Source organism: Rhamphochromis sp. 'chilingali' (assembly GCF_963969265.1).
Source record: "Rhamphochromis sp. 'chilingali' genome assembly, chromosome: 11".
NCBI lineage: Eukaryota > Metazoa > Chordata > Actinopteri > Cichliformes > Cichlidae > Rhamphochromis > Rhamphochromis sp. 'chilingali'.
The window spans coordinates 32,451,041-32,474,650 of NC_137938.1; the positions used below are offsets into that span (position 1 = coordinate 32,451,041).

Genomic DNA, 23,610 nt, shown 5'->3' on the forward strand with positions numbered 1-23,610 from the left:
GTGTGAATTCCCCTAACGAAACAAGTCACTGAATAGGAAGTTGGGTCTTACCAACAAATAATTATTAGTAGAATTAATCATAAAAGAACAATTTCTTTGGATTTTATTACTGCAAATGGTTAAGTACCTGTATGCACTCACACTTACCTTTTTATTATTTATTTATTTAAGTGATTCTAAAGCTGCGTCCTTTCTCGAAAAATTTGGACAGTCACATGAATCATAGCAACAACAGTTCACCGCTGTCACAATGACCTACAGAGAAGTCAAATTTAAAGTCAGAAGTTTTCAACTATCTACTTTATTATCGAGATCAAAGATTAATCGCAGAGTTTGTTGTTTTAAGACCACATGGATCACACTCTGCACAAAGGATCATAAGAACGAAATCATTTTTAAAGAGAGTATTTAGTATTTTCTTTGCTGATTTACACATCAAACCTGCAGCCTTTGCACTTCAGGTTAATTCTGTTATGATAAGTCAGTCTGAGAGCCAATTCAGTCAGTGGAAATGAAATCCTCTTAGAAATTACAGCCAGCTCTGCCTGGTCAACTCATTTTCTGTGTGGAATTTATTTAGTATTGACAGAAAACAATTTCATTTCAGGGTTTGCTGCAGAGAAAACTGTGTGTCTGGACTCTGCTGAATTTCTGTGAAGGGAAGATTAGGGACAAGTGGGTTCAATCTACCACGGTGAATGAAACACAAAGCGTTCTATTACTGCCGGGAAACTTTGAGTGTTTTTTGTGTTATTGTGCAGAAATGGCATTGTGTGAGGGGGTTCAATTTCTCTGTAAATTCGTCTTTTTCTGAATGGTATTTCTTCTTCCATTAAAGCCTCAGCATGTGTGCCTGTGTGTGTTATGGAGGTGGTACAGTGGCTGTCTGGACATGTGACAAGGACCTCACAAGGTCAGCAGCTCCTTGTGGCAGCAGCGATGCTGTTTTTATGCCTTTGTTAGACTGGATTTTTTAACTTCTAGGCATTGGATCTTTATTGCTGGAGGAACGTAACCAATTTAAATGCTATGTGTTACAAAAAAATGCTTAAAAAGGGTTAAAGGGCTACTTTAGTATCTCACTTTCATAAAATTTCATGTGACAGATTAACAAAAGAATAGTCAGATTAAAGCCGGCATGTCTAAAATATTCTCTTTTTTCTGTCTTAAAAACTGAAAATAAATGAAGCTTTGCATTCAAAGAAGACATTACTCCATTTTCATGAGCTAGCTAGCAATTTTTTTTCAAAATCTGGAAGTAGAATATTAGTGTAAAGCCCCTCAAATTTGAAATATATATATATATATATATATATATATATATATATATATATATATATATATATATATATATTTAAATGTGCCTTACACTCGCAGGGCCTTCATGAGTTAGTGTGACCCACGAGTCCTAGTGCCAGTCTCAAGCCTGGATAAATGGGAGGTTTGCATCAGGAAGGGCATCTGGTGTAAAATCTAACCAATCTGATCTGTCCACTGTGGTGATCTCTCAGAAAATAAGGGAGCAGCCAAAAGTAATTACCTACACAAGTCAAAATTAAATGCTTTTTTTTTTTGCCCTTTAAAAAACCTGTCAGTTTAATGCTACCAAATAAGTTATATTTGCATCCATTTGGCTAACACATACTAACACTGCTTAAAAAAACAAAAACAAAAACAAAATAAACACCTGAAGACCATAAAAGCTGGAAAAATAAGGGTATTATATAAAGCCATACTTTTAATTCTTATTAATATTAAATGGAGCCCAAAGTTTACCAAATGTAAATATGTCAGGTCAACACTAAATATTGGCTGTCTTTGTTAATTTTAGTTGTGTGTTCTGCTCTAACATAGCATGTTTTTCTGACTTTACTATCCGTTTTTATTTTGGCTTTTATTGATTTTGTGGGTGGGAAAGGCTCAGATTGATTCACTGATAGTTGAAAAGGGTGATTGACAGGGCCACAGTAACAATGAAAGAGCTGTTTGGGAAGGCGGAAGAGAGGATCGGGACTATCTAACATTTGGGATTTGATCTTACCTCACAGTCGGACTCCTCTTTGGTCTTACACTCCCAGGTGTATCTGCTCATGGTTTTCTGAGGGGAGGGGGATGGGGCAAAGGGTTATACTCCTCAAAAACCATACAAGGCATCCTCAGAAAGACAGATAAGGACGGACAGAGAAAGAAGGAGGGTGAAGCGGAAAGAAAGAAAGAGAAGTAGCGAGAGGCACGGCAGATCAGAGGTGATACAGAGAGATTAAGTGGCAAGAGAGGCAGAGGGAGAAGAGGGAGGCAGACAGGAAGAGATAGAGACAGATAAAACAGAGAGAGAGAGATGGAGCACTGGAGACAGAGACCAATAGTAGGAGTAACTAGACTTCCTCTCGGATGTCAGCTGATATTCCCAGCTGGCTACAGATGCGGACTCTGGTGCTGCCTGGTTGTAACTCTGTATCACCACAGTACGTACAGTTTTGGATATTTCTGTTCAGGTCTCAGCCTTCATAGCACAGACACTGCGCTGTTAGTTTGGAAGGGAATTCAGGGTATTTGCTTTATTAGAGGATTATTTGGGGTTTATTTGGGGAAAACTGGTGAGTTCGTGTGGTTTTTGGTTTGGGTAAGTTCATATGGAAAGGTCAGTTTTGTATGTGGTTGGCAAACCTGTTGCAAAATTAATCTGGGTTGAATAGTAGTTGGAAACTTTAAGATAGTGTAAGATACTAGAGAAGGAAATCAGTTACATAAGTAAATGATTTAATAATCACTTGCAATATTTTATATATTCTGATTTATTTCTTTTACCCTTGGACACCCTCACTCTCAATAGCACTAGCATTTTTTTATTAAACGTTCATTCGAAACACTGGAAATCTTAATTCAGAATACAAATATAAATTAATAGACCTGCAGGATAAATATGTGAAGCCTGACATTGCTACGGTGATCGTAACCCAGCCTTGTGCTTAAAGGTATATTTTTGTAAATAAATATTATCCTTCTCACCAAATACTGTGATGGAAAATATTTGCACAACAGTCCTAAAGGCATTTTTACATTTCCATGTTTGCTAGCCTGTGGGTTCTTTTTTTACTGTCTTCTCTGGCAAATTCCTGCATTTCTTGGTTCATTTTCACCAGCTAACTATAAGTCAGTGATATGTATGACACTGCATCAGAAATGTGTACTATACATAATCGTCAGAATTATGTGCAGATCTCACAGTGTAGCTTAAATTGTGCAAACAGTTTACAAATACTATTCAACCCAATGATGAGAGGTAATTTGCAGGGTTTGATGGGTTGTCCTGAGTTAGGAAGGAGAGCTAAGAGACGATGTTAGAATACGATGATGGGTTTTTTTTTTTTACTGCTTTGAGTTTTTAGATATTTCAGGGTTATAAATGGTAAACGGTATTTAGGTGTGGTTACAATGAATGGTTGTGACAGTTTTCCATCTAAAAACTGCTAGCCTATGCTGTCGCATAATATTAAAGATAATCATAAAGTAAAAACAAAAAAACTAAACAAAACAAAAAAACCCGAAAAAACCTACAAAGTTGTTAGAGGGTGGTACCACATTTTCAAAAGGTTTAAAATCTGAAAACAAAACAAACTCTTTACCAGTTGTAGCACTACAACTACCCATGCTGCTACAACGTTAGTGTTAGCTCTACAAGCTACCCATGCTTCAGTTAGTGAGGTACCTGTCGAATCTCTGCTGCCTCCTTCAGGCAGCAGCGAGACGTTGCATCTCAGATGTTTATCCTGATAACCCCAACCATGTCCAGGAAATATCCCTTAAAAGCTTACCTGGTTCTGGGATTCCTTTCCCCATTTTCTCCTCCCCCAGAAATCCAGAAAACCCTCCCATTTCCCCGCCCACTTTCAGGATAAACAAGTCAAGCAGACAATTTGTTAAAAGTACAGATTTCTTAGCAGAAAAGCAAAGCTGCGGTGGCTGATATGGCCACTGGGTGGCGCATATTAGCGACAGAGCAGGCATGCCATGACATCCTGATGCAAGAGGTGATCAGAAAGAGATGGGATAGGGAGGGGTCACAGAGGGGAGCTCAGTTACTCCTTGGGTATTTATTTCTATGATTCATTACAGTCCATAATTCAATTCAATTCAATTTTATTTATATAGCGCCAAATCACAACAAAAGTCGCCTCAAGGTGCTTCATAACTTAACAGCAGACATCTAAGTCCACATATTTGTAGCTTGTCAGTGATTTTGAGAACAGCATTTGTATGACATGCGGGACCTTTGTGTTGGTTAATGAGAAACTTGTTTCACATTGTAAAGACATTGTAGACATGACGATCCACAACAGGAAGTGTTTCAAAAAGGCGTATTCTTCAAGTTTCAATCAAATTAGCTTTTCTCATTGTGTTAAAATGATAATTGAAAATGCAGTGTGTAGATCTACAGTTGCTAAAGGTCCTTGACTATCTGTGCAGATATTACAAATATAAGTCAGGACATGACTTCATTGTCATGGGTACCGTATATAGTACAGAACAGCATATTTTCACATGTTTATGCTCTTTAACTTGAAGTCGTGTTAAATTTAAATTTTAAAATGTAAGAATTGAGAGATTTAATGCATTTTTCTTGTTTTTCCAGGAATTGAAATGTATATATGGGATGAAATTCAACTTGCAGATGATGCAAAATAGCTTCTAATGTTATGTGAGTTTTCATCTTGGTTCATTAAAATAAGAATTTGAGGTATTACAAAGACAAAAAAACCAAACAGGAAAACCTGTAGAAAAAAAGAGTGTGATTTGTTTGTGATAAACAGGCTCAAATTTAACTTCAAAATTAATTCATGTGATATTCTGATTAATGGATTAAATTTGTTCTTAGATAAAATCCTATGAATGTGAGGGTAGAAATTATTAGAGTGCATGGATGCCCACTCGCTTTTATTGCATTTAGATTTCCTGCAGTATTTTAGAAAACTCCCACCATTCTTTATTGCACTATGACCACTCCCATCCCCCTCCTTTAGCATTTCACACCTCGGAGTATTGGAGAATACTCATGCCCATGCATTTGGAGGAGAGTCGAGGGCCCGGGCAGGATTTGGGGGAGATGCAGAAAAAGGGGTGAGAGATAGAGGCGAGAACCACGTTACCTGACAGATAATGTTATCATAGTAAGCCAATGCACGGGCATGAGGGACGTTAGGAGGGGTGTCGCACAGTTTCCTTACATTTGGGTGGGAGCCCTCAGCGATGGTGGACAGCGAGAAATTATCATTGTGCTGCTCCGATGAAGGCCGGTACTTACTGCTGGGCATCAGAGGATGGGATGGAGAGGATGATGAGAAAAAAGAAGGAAACAATTAGGAGAAGAAAGATGGGAAAAAATAAAGATGTTGAGAAATTCAGAGAAGGAAAGAATAAAATACAGAGCACAGCAGCGAGGTCAAAGATGAAAGTGAAAAGATGTGAATTTGGGAGGACAAAAAAAGAAGGTTGGAAAAGAGCGAAGATGAGGAAAGAAAGAATGACAGTAACGAGAGTAACGGTAGGAAAATTGCAGGGCCAGGTTTGGAAATGTAAGTTGCCAATTTGAGGATCCAGCAAGTAAAAAAGGGAGATGCAGCAATGATGTGAAAAAGAAAAGGGCATTAGGCGACAAGAAGAAGACAAATGGAGAGATGGTAAAACAAAATGGGATCATAGGAGAAAATACCAAAGTATCAGTGGAGGAAAAAGTGAAGAAAATGACAAATTTAGGGAAAGATTACATTGTTGACAAAAAAGATAGAAGGGGAGAGAAAAAGCAAGAAAGCAGCATTAGTCAGACAGCAAAAGATTAGGACTTCTGCTTGTCAGAAAAAATCAGACACAAACATTTTATCTGTGATGCAACGAACTAAGAATAAAAGGATACCTGGATCAGTCAAAAGACTTCACCTTGACTCACATTTGACCAATGATTGTTTAAAACATCCAAACAAGTTAAAAACATACTTTTGTGTAGATTCGCTTTTTCTCAACTCAGCTGACACGACTGATGCAACTGATCTGTGTTAATAAAATCTAGGAAAATAAAAATCTCTACCATACAAATACATTATACACATCCCCCGCCACAATATGAAGCAGTATCGAGTCTTGGACTGTAAAAATATCTGGTGGTTACAGGTTGCGAAAAGTCTGGATTGTCCACCTACAACATCGTTCAAAACCCTGCAAAATGAAACCTGCTGTTTTCAATCAGCAGTTTTCAGAAAGGAATTAGAAATGCGAGCACTGATGTAACAATCTTTTATTTAATCAGACACTAATGGGGTGAAATTACCTGCTTTCACACATCACTTCCCTGATCAGAACATGGATGTAGGAGGAAAAAAAATCATTATTCTCCTAAAGAAGCAGCTGTATATTGGCTATTTTCAGCAAAAGGCATGCAAAATCTGCACCAGGTCCTAAAATTTTAATGCTCTGATGTTAGATTTTTAACTGTTTTACTACAGTTTTATTGGCTTGATTGATTATTATTTTTTATTTATTAGCATTTTAAGACTATTTTTGTCACTGTTACAATAAAAAGCAGTTAACTACTTCTGGCTGCTCCCCTATTCACAAGGGGCTGCTACAGCAGGTAGCTCCGCATGTTTGATTTGGCAGATTATTTACACCCAATGCCCTTCCTGACTCAATCCCAAAGGGATTTGTATCTCCTCCTGGGATGGAACCAGGGATTCATATGGAATTGCACAAAAATTAAAAATCAAAAAAACAAAACAAAAAAAACTGCCTTTTAAAAAAATGAAAGAGTAAATAAATTGCAGCTAAAATCTAATATTTTGTTGACCCATCCATCCAACCCAACTTCATCTGTGTATAGCTCAGATTTCCTTTTCTCCTCTGATGATAAGAAACATGTATTGAAAATTCCTGCAAAGTGTTTCTTTTTTCCATCTTACGCCATAAAGGAACATCTTTTTACTGTATGTTAGGTTACTAAGCACACACAATGGAGCACTGACGACATATGCAGTATGGTTTAAACTATGGCGCTTCTGTCATTCACCATCTAATCTGTCTCCTGAAAACGAGGTGTACTGCTGTGAAACAGACACAGATACACTCTGGCTTTTCTTTCATCTCAGGAGAGAAGCAGCAAAGAGGAATTCCCTTTCTATTTTCTTCCACTTCAACTTCTTAACTCAAAGAGATGTGTGTCTCAGAGGTCAAAGCAGACAGTAGCAGAGTTTCATAGATTTGTGTCTTCTCAGCTGTTATTTGTCCCACGCACATATTAACCTTTATCCTGAGCCTCTTAACATTTTAAATCCCTTTCTTATCAATAGTTAAACAAAAGGCTGTGATCTACTTACTACACAGACACACAAAAAACACTACTGCTTCTCTGATCCGCATTCCTGAGATTTATATTTGATGAACCACAGAACAGGAAAAACAAGGTAATGACACGAGAGGGGGAGACACTGAAGTGCATCACCAGCTTTGGACCATTCACTCTGCTGTCTTTCTGCCAATGGCTGTTAAAATGCTGCACCTAAGATAACAAATATATATTTACATACTTGTTGCAGAGTTTTGTGCAGATTCACAAATGAAAAACTTCACAATTAGCCATATAGCAGCTGCAGGTATCATGACGTTTTCTACCTGCCTAAACAGGCTTTCCTTAATATTATTTCCTTCACAATAATGAGCCCTAATATATCCTACAGGTTTGGTAATTTTTGATTATTGAAAATTGCCAGTGACAAGTACAGGGGGTGATAAATTGGTCACTAAATGAACATACTGGTAAAGCTGGAAATTAGTATCAAAGAATTAAATGTAAGAAACAATAAACTGCAGTATAACGTAATAAAAACATGCATATGTAGTCTGAGCAGTTAAATACATAACTTGAATCTATCAGACAGGTAAGGGTAATGAGTATAGTGCTTATGATAAGTCAGACAGACCAAGGTTGAAACAGTCGTTCTGGATTTTGAAATAATATCCAGATTATTTGTCTTGAAGAAGGTCTGGGTGGATGGATGGGTCAATCTAACTTCATACTGGTGCTGTCATTTTGATTGAATTTGTCTTATTGTTACTGTTATAGCATCTACTAATGTTTAATTCTAACAAATTAGCATTCATAAACTTAAACATATTATTTCCTAAAAGTGAAACCAAGTTTGTTTTTTTTGGGGTGGGGGTGAATAGTAACTATGTAACAATTGATTCAGGATCCTATGTTTAATCTCATTCCAGCATTTGTCATTAATGACAATGAGCAGCTTCAGTTAGTATAAACAGCATTACATGAACAAACTGGTATTCAGCTTGATTCCAGATAGGTGACGCCTATAATTTGATCATTTAAATACTCGAGATAGAAAAAAGCTCATTACTGTTCAGATAGATGAAATTCCCTGAGGAATTTGAAAATGCTTCATAGCACTTCATCAATCTCTTCCTCCTCCCTCCCGTTCTCTCTTTTTTTCCCCCTGCTCCATCTTCGACCAGGATGTTGGGTCTGATCTCGACTGCGGCAGAGAAACACTGCAATTACCCAAAGCAGATGGGGGAGTGTGGGAGTCGCATGTATTCATGAGGCTTGTGAGAAGCACACACTCTCCTCTGTGTCACGTTGAGATTTTTTCTCTGTATCCGCCCTCTTTTATTCCTCTTTCACTTTCTCTTTCCTGCAACAGTCCCTCTGCCTGTTTCATCCTGCCCTCCTTTCTACTCCCCTAAAATGTCGCCCTTCGCCTCCATTTCTCCTTTATGCTCTCTTGCTTCTTTCTCCTTTCTTGCTCCTCTTTGATTTCTTTTGCCGACCACTTGATGAGGCTCTGTTGTCTCTTTCATGCTGCACCCTACCGCTCACACCCCTCAGGTCGCACAGCTGTATGTAGGTCAACCCCGCCTCCGCCTGTTTCTCCCAGCCTCCCTCCCCTCTGCCTGTTCAGACTGCCCTACTTTCAGCTGGATCCAGAGTACCACTGACATCACCCTATCCCCCCCTTTTTTTAATTTCTGCTCACTAGCATTACAGCTGCTACTGACTGCACTACTTTTCCTTCTCACCATCATCCTCATCGTCCATAATCTCCATTACCATGACTAGCAGGAAGATAACCTTCTCAGTGAAGCTAAAAATAAACACTATAGCGTGGGATCTGGTGATGAGGAGCCGGTCCTTGGGTTCACATTTGCATCCGTGATGCTTCTCATCCACAACAGCTCTGTTGCTAGGGAGATCATCACTAAAACGCCAGGACTGGCAAAGCAATGCCGAAACAACCCCCACCCACTCTTCTTGTATTCAGTCCAGCCCTGCAATCTGTCTGTCACTCTCTTTTTCTCCTTCACTGTCCTGTATATCAAAGAATCAGCCTTTTTTCGCGTTGTGCATTTTTACAAGTGTGTCCCGTGGTTACAGAATAAGGTCCCTCATTAACTCCATAAATTGTCCTGAACACGACTAACAATGTGTGTTTTAGAGGCCAAAGCAGTTCCTATATTAGAGCATTTTTAGTTAATTCTTTGCAACACATATATACATATACAGGTCTTCAAATATCCCAAGTATTATCTTCAGTGGTCAGGTCATTAGATACATGGGAGTGATCTGTGCAATCTAACTGAATCCAGCACAGCTCTTCTGCCCCAATGTTTACTGGTATGACACACACTCACATAAAAACACACATCTTATAGGTGTTAATCATTTAGGATGCAATGCATTAAAGCTGTGAAAAATGACCAGGATGTTCAGGAAAATATCTTTTATCAAAATAAAATCCATTAGTTTGTTGTAGAAAGGTATCAGCATCCTTTAATATGTCACTTTTTCAAAATAAAAGTCCCCAATTACTTTTTTAACAAAAAAAATGTGTGTTTCTAATGTTCTGACCCCATATTGCATTTTGAAGTATGCACAAACGTTTCTCATTTTTAAGTCTTATTCTTTAATGTTTAATTTTCTTATTTCTTGTGATTAAACTAAAAACTAAACATTTTGATATTCATTACTTTTGGTTCAATCTGCAAAACTTTACATCTGAACTCTTAAAGAGCTCTCTATACACTCTAGTAACATCAATGTAATTAAAGATGCAGTGCAGAGTAATTACTTCAGTGACTGACTGAAAAAGAAATGCTAATCGTTCTCCAGTATCTCAAGATTTCATGATTGCAAAATGCTCGACACATCCCCGTGTGCTGTAAGAAACTAAAACAGTTATTTTTTCCAAAAATGTTTAAAGCAGTTCAAAAATGAGGCAGGTCAATTAATCATAAAACATTAGGCTGAAAACATTTTTAAAAATCTGAACCACATGAAACCATTCAACCACAGTGGTGGTGAAAAATCCTTCACATCAAATATGCTTCATGCATCAAAAACACTTGCGATGCCTCAAAACCAGAACAAAACCTTTCCTGCTTTTCTTCTTTGCACTGCCTGCCGCATCTATCTTGTCATCAGTTTTTCAGCCGGCTGCTCGCCATCAGCTCTCCATGCCGCCCCTCCCACCCCTGGCTTCCTCCTGCATTCCTTCAGACTGTCCTCGTCTCTTTGCCTTTTCTTTGTTGGCTTTTCCCTTCTCCTCCTACTTTTATACCTGTATTTTTCTTTCTTAGCTTCACTTTAAATAGCGTTAAACTATTCTCTGTCCTAGAAACTGGATTCAGACTAACCTCGATTTTTGACTCTATAACCAAGCATCCTATTAACCTCAAAGGTTTAAGTCTATGGTAAAAGGACATTATTCATTTATTTCCACTGTTGTCAAAAATTTTGACACGTGTTAAAAATACATGAATTAAACACAAATAAAAAATCAGTTTCTGTAATATTTAAGCTAATTTTTGCCTATATATTTGTGTTCTCCTTGCTTTGCATGACTCTCAGTTCAAAATAATCCTTATATATCATACACTGGGCCTTTTTCTAGCCCATCTATATGAAACAGGTGGTTTTAGTTCATCGCCCATAAGAAGCTCACGCTCTGTCTTTGACATCAGACAGTTGAAAAAAAATCTGTGTGAAACTGGGTGTTTAAAACATTCTGGTGCCCAAGCTTTTGGCTCACAAGGATTAGTTCATTAGTGCATATACTGAACTCATTACTTGAAATTTTGGGCCATGTTTAATGTGGCCATTTCACCTCTGTCATAGTATGACAGAAAATAAGGACAGACTCTGCTGTCTGTTTTTTTTTACAAAGTTCACAAGCTTAGCACTCCTTTTTTAAAGTACAACATATTAATCACACATGTGGCAAGAATTGAATAGAAGGTGGCATAACATGACTTACACAGGTACATTCATGTGAAAAGGAATGTTTTCACATGTCACTGTGCAGACCTGATTTCCTGTCCAGTACACCCTGTGATTCTAGATCCAACCTAAGCACCAATAAATCAAAATAATTAATTACTGTGTGATTTGGCAGTTTCTGACATTGCTGTAGAGGTATTTTAGTCCACACTTCTTTAAGTTGTTGCTTTAGCTCATTTAGATTTTTTAAAATTCACCTTTCCACCATTCTGTTGTAGATTTTCAGTTGTGCTTAGGATCATTGCCCGGTTTCTGACAAGCTTTATACAGAGGTCGTGATCAATTCAGTGACTGGCTGCAAAACAAGCCCAAATAACCACCCAGCGAGACATCTGCATGTCGTGATTGTGGTTATGCAGTCGCTGTACTGCTGCAGAAAAGCTGCAGTTTCACTCTTTCGTCCTTGAGCTCAGCACTGAATCTCTTTTACTTCAAATGTTCTGAGTCATTCTTTCCTGAAAACTTTGCTGTGAGATGTGAGAAGTAATTGCTGTAAAAAAAAAAAAAATACACAAGCATTTTCTGCAGCCCTGTCTCTGAGAGAGGAAGACTCGTGTTATTGTTTACCTCACCTGCCTTTCTTTTTTTACGTTTCTAATATTTTCTGTAATTCTGCTACGAGCCTCTGACATTTTACGAAATCTTCACTCTGTGATTTCAGCTCCCTTTAATCACCTCTAAACATCTAAATTAAAATGGTGCAACATTCTTAATTAAAATGTAACTTTTACAAAAAACAGAAATTGTTTCTCAAATAATATCAAGTTTGGGTTTGGGTCCCTTAAATTAATCAGAGATTGTTGTTGTAGATCAGTGCTCTCTAAAAAGAGGCAGGGTCCCTCAATGGGAGGTGCTTATCATACTCATTGAAATTCTGCTGTTCTTGGTTCTTATTATTATTTTCAGTCTTTGCCGCCTGTTGATCAACATGTTTCACAGCCAAACTTCTGAAAACAATCCTGCTGCGGTTTTAAACTCTGTACTTTTTCCTTTTTCTTATTGTACACCACTGATTTCATCACTTGCTCAGACATGCTGGTCCAAGGACCTTGCGAGCTCAGATATTTCAAACAGATCTTTTTTAGATTCCTTCTACCAAACTTATTTTCCCCTGTGCTCTCTCTCTGCATCAGCCGCTCTCTGTCGTTTCACACAAACACAAGCCAGGGTGGCACTTTGGCCCAACGGCAGTGCCAGCCAATAAACTGTTTTCTGGTTGAGTCATCGATGGAGGGAGTAATGTACTGCAGCTGAGACACAGCGACTGCCGAGTAGCTGATAATAAATCTGCTGCATCATATTGCCCAAAGGCCCCAGTTTTTAGTTTTGTTTGACTGATCTTTTAAAGTAAAAAAAAAAATGAAGTAAGTGAAAGTTGAGTGTGGAGTTTGCAGGATACATGACAGAGGGGGTTTTATCTGTTTATTTCTTCTTCAGAATTTCCGTACTCAGCGGACTTAAACCATCTTTTATTTTGTTCTCTGGAAGCTCTTGTTTGCATTAACAAAAATATATCTAACACGCAGAGGCTGGTGGTATTGCCAGACAGAGTGAAGATAGACTAAACAACTAGATCCTTTCTTTTTTGAGCTGGATGAAGATCCAGTATTTAATAAAAATGGGAAGATAAACAACTTCCAGGTTTTTTTTAAATAAAAGGAAGATTTTGAGATTTTGGATTATTCGTTATTAGTACTGAAGAGTTAGAAGGGCAAAGATATGTATTTTTAAAGTGAACAACAGTACAAGGTGAGCTTTGCATATCAAAGGACTTGGTTGTGTCTGCCTAGCAGCACTTCTAAAGCGAAAAGTGACTTCAAATGTTACTTTGGCAAGAGCCAAGTCACCCATTCCCAAATATATAATTTAACACTTTTAAAAAAGTATTTATGAGAATCTAAATCAGGGGTGGGCAATTCCAGGCCCCGAGGGCCGGTGTCCTGCAGGTTTTAGATGTGTCCTTGAACCAACACAGCTGATTTAAATGGCTAAATTAGCTCCTCAACATGTCCTGAAGTTCTTCAGAGGCCTGGTAATGAACTAATCATGTGATTCAGGTGTGTTGGCCCAAGGTGAGATCTAAAACCTGCAGGACACCGGCCCTCGGGGCCTGGAATTGCCCACCCCTGATCTAAACTAATAAATTACTGCTACTCAGTGAATATTTTTATGTAGGATGATCATGGTTTGAATGTTTATTCAAGATGTCCTGCCCTAGTTGAAACAAAATGCATTTGTTTTTGTCACTTTTTATGATCATAATTATTTACTGGTTTGTAAGAGACCAGTGCACCCTACCCATTTTGGCCCCAAAATGCTCTCACTGTCTTGTTTACCATACACACATCAGCGGTACTAATCTTTACATGCTGTTATTTTGAGGCACAAACCAAATAAGGGTAAAAAAACCCAACTTTTTTTCAGACTTTTGTCGTCTCCTCACCTGCGCTTACGCAACTTCTTATTCTCTGTCTTGAGCACGTGGAGCTTCTTGGCGAAGCACACGATGATCATGAAGAGCAGCAGGACCACCAGAGCTGAGGTGCCCACGGCCAGACACATCACCTGGAACTCAGTAACCACCGACTCGCAACGGGCACCCTTGTGCCAGATGTAGTCCTGGACGTTGCATCTGAGGCAGACAAAGAGGTTTCAGAGGACAGGTTGAGAGAGAAATTGAGTCAGGTGGAATTACATATAGAGAGTAAAATCGGGGACAAGGGGAGGAAACAGAGCAGAACAAAAAGATATGACCGGGACGATGAACAGTGAAGAATGTGAAATGAAATAAGTTGTGAACAGAAAGGGAAGGAAAAAAGAGATCAGTGAGTTAAAATCATGTCTTACCAATTTCTGCGAGTTTTGTGTGCCTGTCAGTTTCACGTTTTAGCCAGTTACAAGTTATACATTTGGCTTTTAAGAATTATTTAATGAACACACATGCTGTGAATGCCTCCGTACTCAAAGTCTCTTCATTAAAGTTCAGGATTTCCTCTCTGCTTCTGATTATCTTTAATCAGAAACAGAGAGATGTGGGAATTCAGGAGGCTCTTTACATGCTGCCAAAAGTCCTCCAAATGTTCCACAACATGATGCGTGTTACATAAACCTTCAGCGTAAAGCCATCTACTAGAAGAGCGTTTGTCGCCGGCAGGTTTGTGAATGCTTTATTGAAAAATATACAAAGTCATCACTATGTGTGTCTGAAAATAGAAAGTGAAAAAGGAAAAACAGCCTGAGGTGATTTTTTTTATAAACACACTCGCCATCAAACAAAAACACACGCATACACAGTCAGAAAAGATATTAGCGTTTAGAACATGTAACACAAAACATATGGGCAACCATGTGTGGATGTATATTGTGTGCACACACACACGTCGACACACAAAAACACACACAGCTGCCATGCAAGTCCCAGACTCCCTTCATAGCCATTTGGCGGAGTACGGTGTCCGCCCGGGGACATAAACGACAGGGGCAGATGGCTTTGTCTACAGACTGTTTGGCGTGTGAAATGGCAATGACTATTTCACCACTTAATGAGACTGTGATGCTGCAGAGAGGCACTACCTCACTGCCACAAGTGCAAAAATGCAGATGAAAAAAGTGGAGGTTCATTTTTGCCTTAAAGGACTTTTGCTTATTATCCCAACTATGCTCAGTGATGTCTAGTTTAATTTCACCCATTTGTTTTCCTGCCAACAGTTAAATGTGGAGATCAATAGAACTAATGTGTGTGTGTGTGTGTGTGTGTGTGTGTGTGTGTGTGTGTGTGTGTGTGTGTGTGTGTGTGTGTGTGTGTGTGTGTGTGTGTGTGTGTGTCACAGAGCTAGAATTGTGAGGTATTAAGCTTAGCTGAGCTACCTTGGCTTTGTCTAAACTCACAGCTTGTACAAAGAAATTCTACCATTCTCATGTTTATAAAACTACATTCCAGAATAAAGAATGGTCATCATCAACCAAAAGCAGCCATTCATAATTTAATTTGTCTGATGTGTGAATTATTAACAAGCAGTCCTAAAATGGTACTGATCCATCCAAACTTTGACAACCTGTGTATAAACTTAAAAATGAACGACTCTACATATGTTGATTAGGTGTATTTCTGATATTTGGACAGTAGATTAGATTGAATGTTTCCAGTTGTTATGCTAAGCTGAGCTAATTGCATCTCTGATTTGGGTATATATGATTGCATTAACCATTTTAAACCTTCCAGGGACTCTAGATTCAGAAAAGGCCATGTTGTAACCTTAATTAATACTCGTGTGGTGACAGCTTTGGCTTTGGCTGCATCTCCGCTACTCTCTGTGTCACGTATTGTATCCATAGATCTACAGATCTACACAAACGGAGGACCATAAAAGTGATTAAAGGTGCTGGTGGTGCTCATACCCTCTGACTGAGCTCCATACATGTTAAACAGGCTTCTTTCACTGGCTCACTTCCTGTATCCTTCCTGAATCTGTGATGCTTTTATTTTGCCAGCTGAAGGAAACACTGGCAACATGCCAGGAGACGTTTTGAGTTCGTGCATGTATGCAAGAAAGAGAAGCGATGAAGCCCAATATCACTTTTTTTAAAAATGTAGACTTCACTGCATTCACTCTCAGAGTGTTTCTGCATTCATACAAGTAAGAGGTTTATGTAAGATGGATAGAGGGAGGGTGTAGGTGGGGGAGAAAGGGACGGATGCATAAAGGAAGAAGGCGAGCAAGGATGTGCTAGTCACCATGGCAACCCAGCTGAGCGGCAAACAGAGCAGACGTGAGGCTGACATGCCATCAGACACATACATCTGCTCTGAGTGGTCCGGAGGGACACCATTCTGTGTTAGTGGCCAGTTCCCCGTTTATTTTTCTCCCATTCCCTCCCTCACTCCCCCTCCTGATTCTTCACTCCTGCTGCTTGTCTTCTTAAAGATTTCTTTTCTTGTTCAGTGGCTCTCTTTCTCTCCCTTCATCTCCACCCTCATCTCTCTTGTCTCTCCTTCCTCCTCCTCCTGCACTTTGTCAAGCGCCTCCAGCTGAATTATGTCTCTCCTTTCAGTTTGTGCAACTGTATTTTTTTTTTACTCTTTTTTTTGACGTTAGGATTGAACACAGCAGTCCGAGTCGAATATCGTAATCTTGCTATAGTTGTAAAGGAATGAGCAAAACGAAAGCCAGCAATGACCCTATCTGTAATGAGTGTGTAGCCAAAGTCTGATCTATCTTATTCGTGTAATACACAAAAGTTCATCAACATCAAAATGAGAGAACAGAATTTAAATTTACAGCTCAGCTTGTCTCCAAAACTCCAACTGAGACAAATTCATCAATAATCAATCATTTTAATTTAGTGTGTTACCATGCTAACACTTGTTATTATGCACTCACTCTCCTGCCAACACATTCCCATTGTAGCCCATCAAATACTTTACACGTTGTGTCAGAAGCTGCTAGGACAAGGATACAAGCAAGGTGTCCTTTGGCATCGGTGCTTTGATGCACTGGCTGTGCTGATATTGAATACCAATAATTAATAATTATGTTTGAAAACGGGACAGTTCATCAACAGAGGGGCTGCAGTTGCTGTTCCTCCTTTGAGGTTTAAGTTCACGTTTTGCTACCCACACATTTAAGGCTTTAAGGACACGACACTTAATATGACACATTAACAATAATGATAAAGGAACAAGGAGAGCAATATTATTATTAATGATATCCTTTAATAATGACCAGGGCTAGGACTAGGACACTTATTTCATTGTTGCTACAACTCATCTTTCAATTCAGTTCAGTTCAATTGTATTTATGTAGGTGGTTGGAGGTTGGAGGTTGGAGGTTATGTTGGAGGTGAGCTTCCCTCCCTCCAAGACATCTACAGGAAGCGGTGCCTGAGGAAAGCGGGGAGGATCATCAAGGACTCCAGTCACGCCAGCCATAAACTGTTCAGACTACTTCCATCAGGAAGGAGGTTCTGCAGCATCCGGTCCCGTACCAGCAGACTGAGAGACAGCTTTTTCCATTAGGCCATCAGACTGCTGAACACGTCATAGACACCTCACCTTCACTACTGGAACTTTAACATTATGCACTCCATACTGTACAGTAATGCCACTGTTTTGCACATGTCTCAACTCTGTATATTTTTATATATTTTATTTATTGTTTGCTCTATTTAATTTGTAAAATATGTGTATACACACACACACACACACACACACACACACACACACACACACACACACACACACACACACACACACACACACGTAGAAAAATATTTAGTATACACATCCAGAAATGCATATACTATTATATATTGTACATATATTATTAGTTTCAGATGTAGCCATTCTTGTATTTTGCTTGTTTACATTATTGTATTTTGCACAACTCTGTTGCTTGCACACAAGAATTTCACTCACATGTACTGTACCAATGTACCTGCACATGTGATGTGACAATAAAAGTGATTTGATTTGATTTGATTTGAGAACCAAGATTTTGGTAAAAGTGGGACAGAAAAACTCCTTTTTAACAGGAAGAAACCTCCAGCAGTACCAGGGAGGCTCAGGGAGGGGTGGGCTAGTTGGGGTTGAGGGGAAGGACACAGAGACATGCTGTCGAAGAGAGCCATTGATTTAGGCACCAGTGCCTGTGTCTGTCTCAGAGACGTCAGTATTTGATGACCTGGGATTGAGAACGGGGCTCACTCTGTGATGTAAATAATGACTCTGTGACACAAGATATCCTCCAGAAACTTTAAGGAGATTTTAGTTTAAATTCTGATTGTGAAACAGAAGAACTAAGCTAATAGCAACATTTCTCTTATATCCAGTGTGTAAAGTATCTGAATGACTTACTCTGACAGAGGAAGGTCTTTGCCAATCAAGCCAATACAGAAACCCATGAAATCCCGCAGTCAGCTGATGTCATTTTTGTTACTGTTGGGTTAGGAACCATGAAAAGGACCAACTGAGATGTTTGTGGGAAAATTCATGCCATCAAGACTTCAAAGCATCACGAGTAATTATTAAGTACTGAATAAAAGCCTGTTTTAAAGTTTGATTGCACTTGGAATCAATTAGGAGAAAGAAGGTAGAAAAGTAAAAAGAAATGACGGAAAGCTGAACTACCAGCTAATTCCATTGTTTTTGTGGGATGTGTTGACAGCAAGAATGACTCCGGCTTCCTCCATTAAGATTGTTGGAACACAGCTTAACAGGCTGACACAGGAGGAAATAGCTCGGCTGGCTTGGCTTGGCTGAATTTCCAAGAGAATCTTTAGGATTGAATTTCCTCCTCCAAAAGTCTCGCGTCCCCACCAGCTGAAAAGGGGTGAAATCAAACTGGAAAAGACCCTTGATCAGGGAGGAAAAAACTTTTACTGTTAAATCTCCTTCAAAAGCACCCAACTCCACTTTGGCTGAGATATGACAGACAGCCTCCCTCATTCCCAGTCCTTCCTTCTATAACACTTCCCACATATCCCACAGCCCTTCCCTTTGTGTCCCACAGCACAGTTTTTTTCCCCTCCCTAACCCATCATTATCTCCCTTGCCGCGGCTCACCACAGCCGCATTTAAAGCTACGTTGTAGCCTGGCAGTAATATATCGGAGTTAGACTTGGGGCATCCTGAGCCACATTACAAAGAGCTAACAAATCCTCTCAATATTTACCTGATTATGCTGGCCTGCTGTGCTGAGTGAGGCAGACAGAGTTTTTATTTAACTTGCAGAGGATGACAACAGTGCAGAATGGCTAATAGGACCCCCTGCTAGCTTTGATAAGGAGTAATGGAGGGTGAGAATGGAGGATATGAGGGGGGTAATGAGAAAAAAGTTAGGGTAGGACAGGGAACTGTGCAAGAGCAATGGTGTCCTCGGGATTTCCATATGCTTGTTTGTCATTCACCTAGGGACCATTTTTGATCCGAGGACAACACAAGGGTTACGATCGATGGATTGGAGCCAAAAGCAGATACTGCTACTCAGATTTTGGACAAATTGTCATGCAGCTCCCATGCAATATAGCCTAACTTGCTCACCTTAAAACCAGGTGGACCCATGAAGAACTATGATAAGCATATTCAACTTTTAGCAGTTGGCATCCCGTGCTTTCTTCTGTTTTTGTTGTTTAATACCCTCCTTAAGGGAAAGTGATTATTTTGCAGAGTAAAGAGAGAACAAGCAAAGGGGAGATGCATATTTTATCAGGGTCTTTGGAAGGTTAGAGGGAGAAACAACCAAACATGTCTTATCTAAAAGAGCTGGATCTGGGGTGACAAGAGAGAGCAAAGCTGGGTGTTTCCTGAATATTTTAGCATAAGTCCCAGATTTGCATTAAAAGCTGTGCTTTTTTCAAACATTGTTTTCCTTGAAGCAAAACACATTTTCTGATGCAATAACTCCAGAATGAGTATGAAGGGAAAAACTGAGTCATTCAGAAAGAGGTGAACGTCAGGATTAAAGGCCAGCGGAGGACAGGAGAGGGCACGGCACGCTGCGTCTGAAAACTATAAAACATAAGCTTTGATACTGGCTCTGAAACAAAACTTTGAGTTTCTGTTATTGAATGAAAACAAACATTCTCATTTTCCTAAGGGCTCTAGGAAGGTTCAGACAGAGGACAGGATTATAAAACTGGAGCTGGTTTTAAAACGTTGACGGAAAGAGCGAGGAAACACTGGATGCAAAGAGAATCTCATCAGACTAGAAATTTAATTAAGACAGAGAGTAAAAGTTCACGGCTTCTTGGTTTTGTTTTACCAAGGAAATTATGTTTGAATGGGCTAGAATCAAGTAGGGTACATGAAAAATACCCTTGACTTCACCAGCGCACTCAAAGACTTTACCCTCTGTATGTACAGGACTCTGCTTTCTGTGTAGTCAGAAACACCTCAGTCCAATCAAGAATTGTTGCTCTGATCTGAGTTTCTTTGATTTCCAAATACAACCACTTCTTAGTTAACTTGCACAGTTTTTTTAAATACTTGACACAAAGGCTATTCTATTCTATTCTATTCTATTCTATTCTATTCTATTCTATTCTATTCTATTCTCATTCATCTGTCTGAAGAAAGTTGTTTGAAGGTTGTCAGGCTGTAGAATGAATCTAAAATCAATCAAACACGTCCTTGCGGGTACTGAATGACACATAAAGTCCCATTTCAGATTAAATCTATCTACATATATAAACATACTAAGTGTTATAAAGTGGGACAGATAAGTCTTCATTTAGACAGTTAACAGTTAATATTTGGTGTGTGGTTACCAAATTATGGTGCTAAAACCTTTGTTGAGGCTTACCTAGTTTCTAACTTCCCCGCCATAGTCCTAGAACATGAGCAATGTCTCGACAACTGTAGTTTATAGAAAATCTTTCTGATCTTGGCTCAATGGAATTAGCTATATCGAGCTTTTCATACACATATACAATGACAGAATCGGTAATCTCTAAGAGTTGGTCTTGAGTTTGGATGTTTTCTATGTTTTGTTCTTGTAACAGTAACAAAGACTTATTTGACTCATAAATGCTTTTAGATCTTCTGCTTTCTCTCCACCTGAGCACCGGCTTCTGATTAAAAAAAAGAGTAGGTTATTTAGCCCAACTTTACACTGTTTCAATAAACTGTTGTGATATTTGTGTGCAACACCATGCAGCTGAAAGCGTTTACACCTTTCACCACTTACTGGCTTTTCTGCTGTTGTTTTAATCACATGAGACACTAGATAATCAGATAGGAGACAATGAAAAATAAAACTGATTATTAAGAAGGGAGCTCTCTGCAACAACTCAAAAAATAAAAGAGATAAATGAACAAAGAGACACTGTTTTTGTAATCCCGGCCACTTTGGTTTATTAATGTGCATTGTTGTATTATTTCAGGTCAGATGCTTTTTCTCTTTATTAGCCATCCACTTAGAGTTCCCTGAGGCATCACATCATCTGCAGTACATTCAAAACAAACCAGCTTAAATAAAATATCACCACATCGGCTTCCATTATGCAGATGAAACCATTATAGCCTCATTAGCAGCCACAGAGGGTTAAAAACTGGACCATTCAATCATCCAGCGAAGGTAAATCCTTGAACTGAAAACAGAACGGGATTTGAAATGTCACAACACGATCAATGTATTACATTTAGCTTAAAAAATTTCAGAAACAGTGTTGTTTAGAGGCATTGTGCTGGACGACGTTGCTCCAATTTTAGGGTAAAGCTAGGCAAGGACGCACATATATTGGTGCATATGCTTGCCTGCTTGGAACATCTAAATATAAACACCCAATTAAGCACATTCAGTTGGCTTGTCACATTTACATATCATTTTCTGCAGAGTTGCTTGACTGTAAGTACTCAGCTTCCTGCTATTATAAATAAACTGAGGCTGCTTAATGTTGCAAATGAGTCACTCAGCACAGAGCTGCAGATATGATTGTAACCAAAACCTATTTACATAAAACCCCTGTATCCCTGGAGAGCACCCACGCAACACTATAAACTGCAAACCAATTACAGATTTGCAGATGTGTCCCATGTCACACTAACTATAGGAATTACGTGGGGGATGTGTGCATTGAAAGCTTCTGTGTGTGTGACCCTGAGAGGAATACAGTAAATTAGATCAAACGATGCTCTGGGTTTCCCAAACAGGCTGACAAATGGATTCATCTTAATGCAATTAAATAATGAAATGAAAAAATGAAATGTTGGTGAACAGATAACAAAATCCACTTACAACCACTAATGTAGAGAGGAGATCGGACCCAGCATTTATTTCTGCTGAACTTGACCATTTCAGTGCAGATAGTGTTGTTAGTATAGCTGAGAATAAAAATAGATAGCTTGAACCTTTGGCAGCCAAATCCAACCCACCTTATGTTTATGTCTTAAAGAGTCTAAGATGAAGCACTAACCATACTAGCTGAGCTACATTGAGCACTGTGGCTCCAAGATTATAAGCAAAACCTATTTTGTGGGGATATAAACATATGAAACCTGCATTACATTTGATTCATCTCACAGCTGATTCAGGCTACTAAACTCTCTAACTGGATTTTCTCACAGTTTTTGTTTTTTTAGGTTTATATGACTGCAGATGGTTTTGATTTTATTGGATTTTTGCTAAAAAACAAAAAACAAAAAAAAAAACAAAAAAAACCCAACAACAACAACAACAACAAAAACCAGCAGGTGTGCAATCACATTTTTACCTCTTTGGCATTTTTACTTCATTTTTTCAATTGTAGTAAAGTGTCGTGATTATATTCTTAAATCACAACTTCTTTTGCAATTCAATCATCTTTTTGAGCATCTGGTTGGATTTTGTGGAAAGGGGGAAAACTATGATAGAGCACAAAAAAATGCAGGAGAGACTATTTTATTTATTTATTTATTTATTTTTTACAATTCTTTCAAAATAAGAGCATGCAGAAACCAAAACAGAGACAGAGAGATATGATGGACTCTGAACAGTGATTAATAGATTAGAAAAAAACCTGGATTGGAATTGTTTGTGTGTGTGTGTGTGTGTGTGTGTGTGTGTGTGTGTGTGTGTGTGTGTGTGTGTGTGTGTGTGTGTGTGTGTGTCTGTTTGCATTTCTGTGTACACACAAGCTAATAATTGAAACATAGCTAACCTGCAGCTAGACAAACCTGGCCAAAAACAAATTTGTGAATATGTATGCGTGTGTGCAGCCAGCGATTCATTATGTCAGACAAGATTTTTGGCAAAAACAAACTGTGTCTGTTAATGCGTGCGTGTCTTTTTTCCCTGGCGTTCTCCTCAGCTGTAAATCTCCTGTGTGTTTGAACTCCGAGCTGCTTCCATGACCCCCACGCTCTGTGACTCTGAGGTGATCCCTCATGCACCCATAATCCAGTGTGTGAGAGCATTTGAGTGTTTGTGTGCATCTAAGTGGGTATTTTGTGTGTTTCCATGTCCTGATCATGAAATCTTAAATGAATGCAAACTGCTGTTGGTTCTCAAAACCTCACTTAATTATATCAAGCTGCAAGACGCACACACAGACACACATACACTAGTAAACTCGACCTGGCTCGCCCAAGTCGTTTCCATACTGGCAAACATTATAAGGTTCTGACTCATTCTCTCAGTCAGTTTCCCCTCCACCTCCTCTTGTTTTCTCTGTCCACTTCTCCCTTTATATCTGTCTCCTTTTTATTTCATGCCGATAGTTTCTCGCTCTGTTTTTCCCTGATCACTCTTTTGATTTCCTTTGTATGTCACTTTCTTTCTCCTTCCATTAATCTGCTT

The 23,610-nt window shown here is 38.9% G+C and overlaps 1 protein-coding gene across 9 annotated transcripts in view; it reads right to left on the reverse strand.

Moving 5' to 3' along the window:
- cspg5a (chondroitin sulfate proteoglycan 5a) overlaps window positions 1-23,610 on the reverse strand; it is a 61,175-nt gene that overhangs the window by 5,640 nt on the left and 31,925 nt on the right. The window contains exons 3-5 of one of the 9 annotated variants that reach the window (XM_080895441.1): window positions 13,782-13,970; window positions 5,226-5,301; window positions 2,042-2,098 (exon numbers count right to left, since the gene is read on the reverse strand). In XM_080895441.1, the coding sequence (XP_080751567.1) occupies window positions 2,042-2,098; window positions 5,226-5,301; window positions 13,782-13,970 (322 nt within the window). Of the gene's footprint in view, window positions 1-2,041; window positions 2,099-5,147; window positions 5,305-13,781; window positions 13,971-23,610 lie in introns of all 9 variants that reach the window. The other 8 variants (XM_080895437.1, XM_080895440.1, XM_080895436.1 and 5 more) reach the window with 8 other exon arrangements.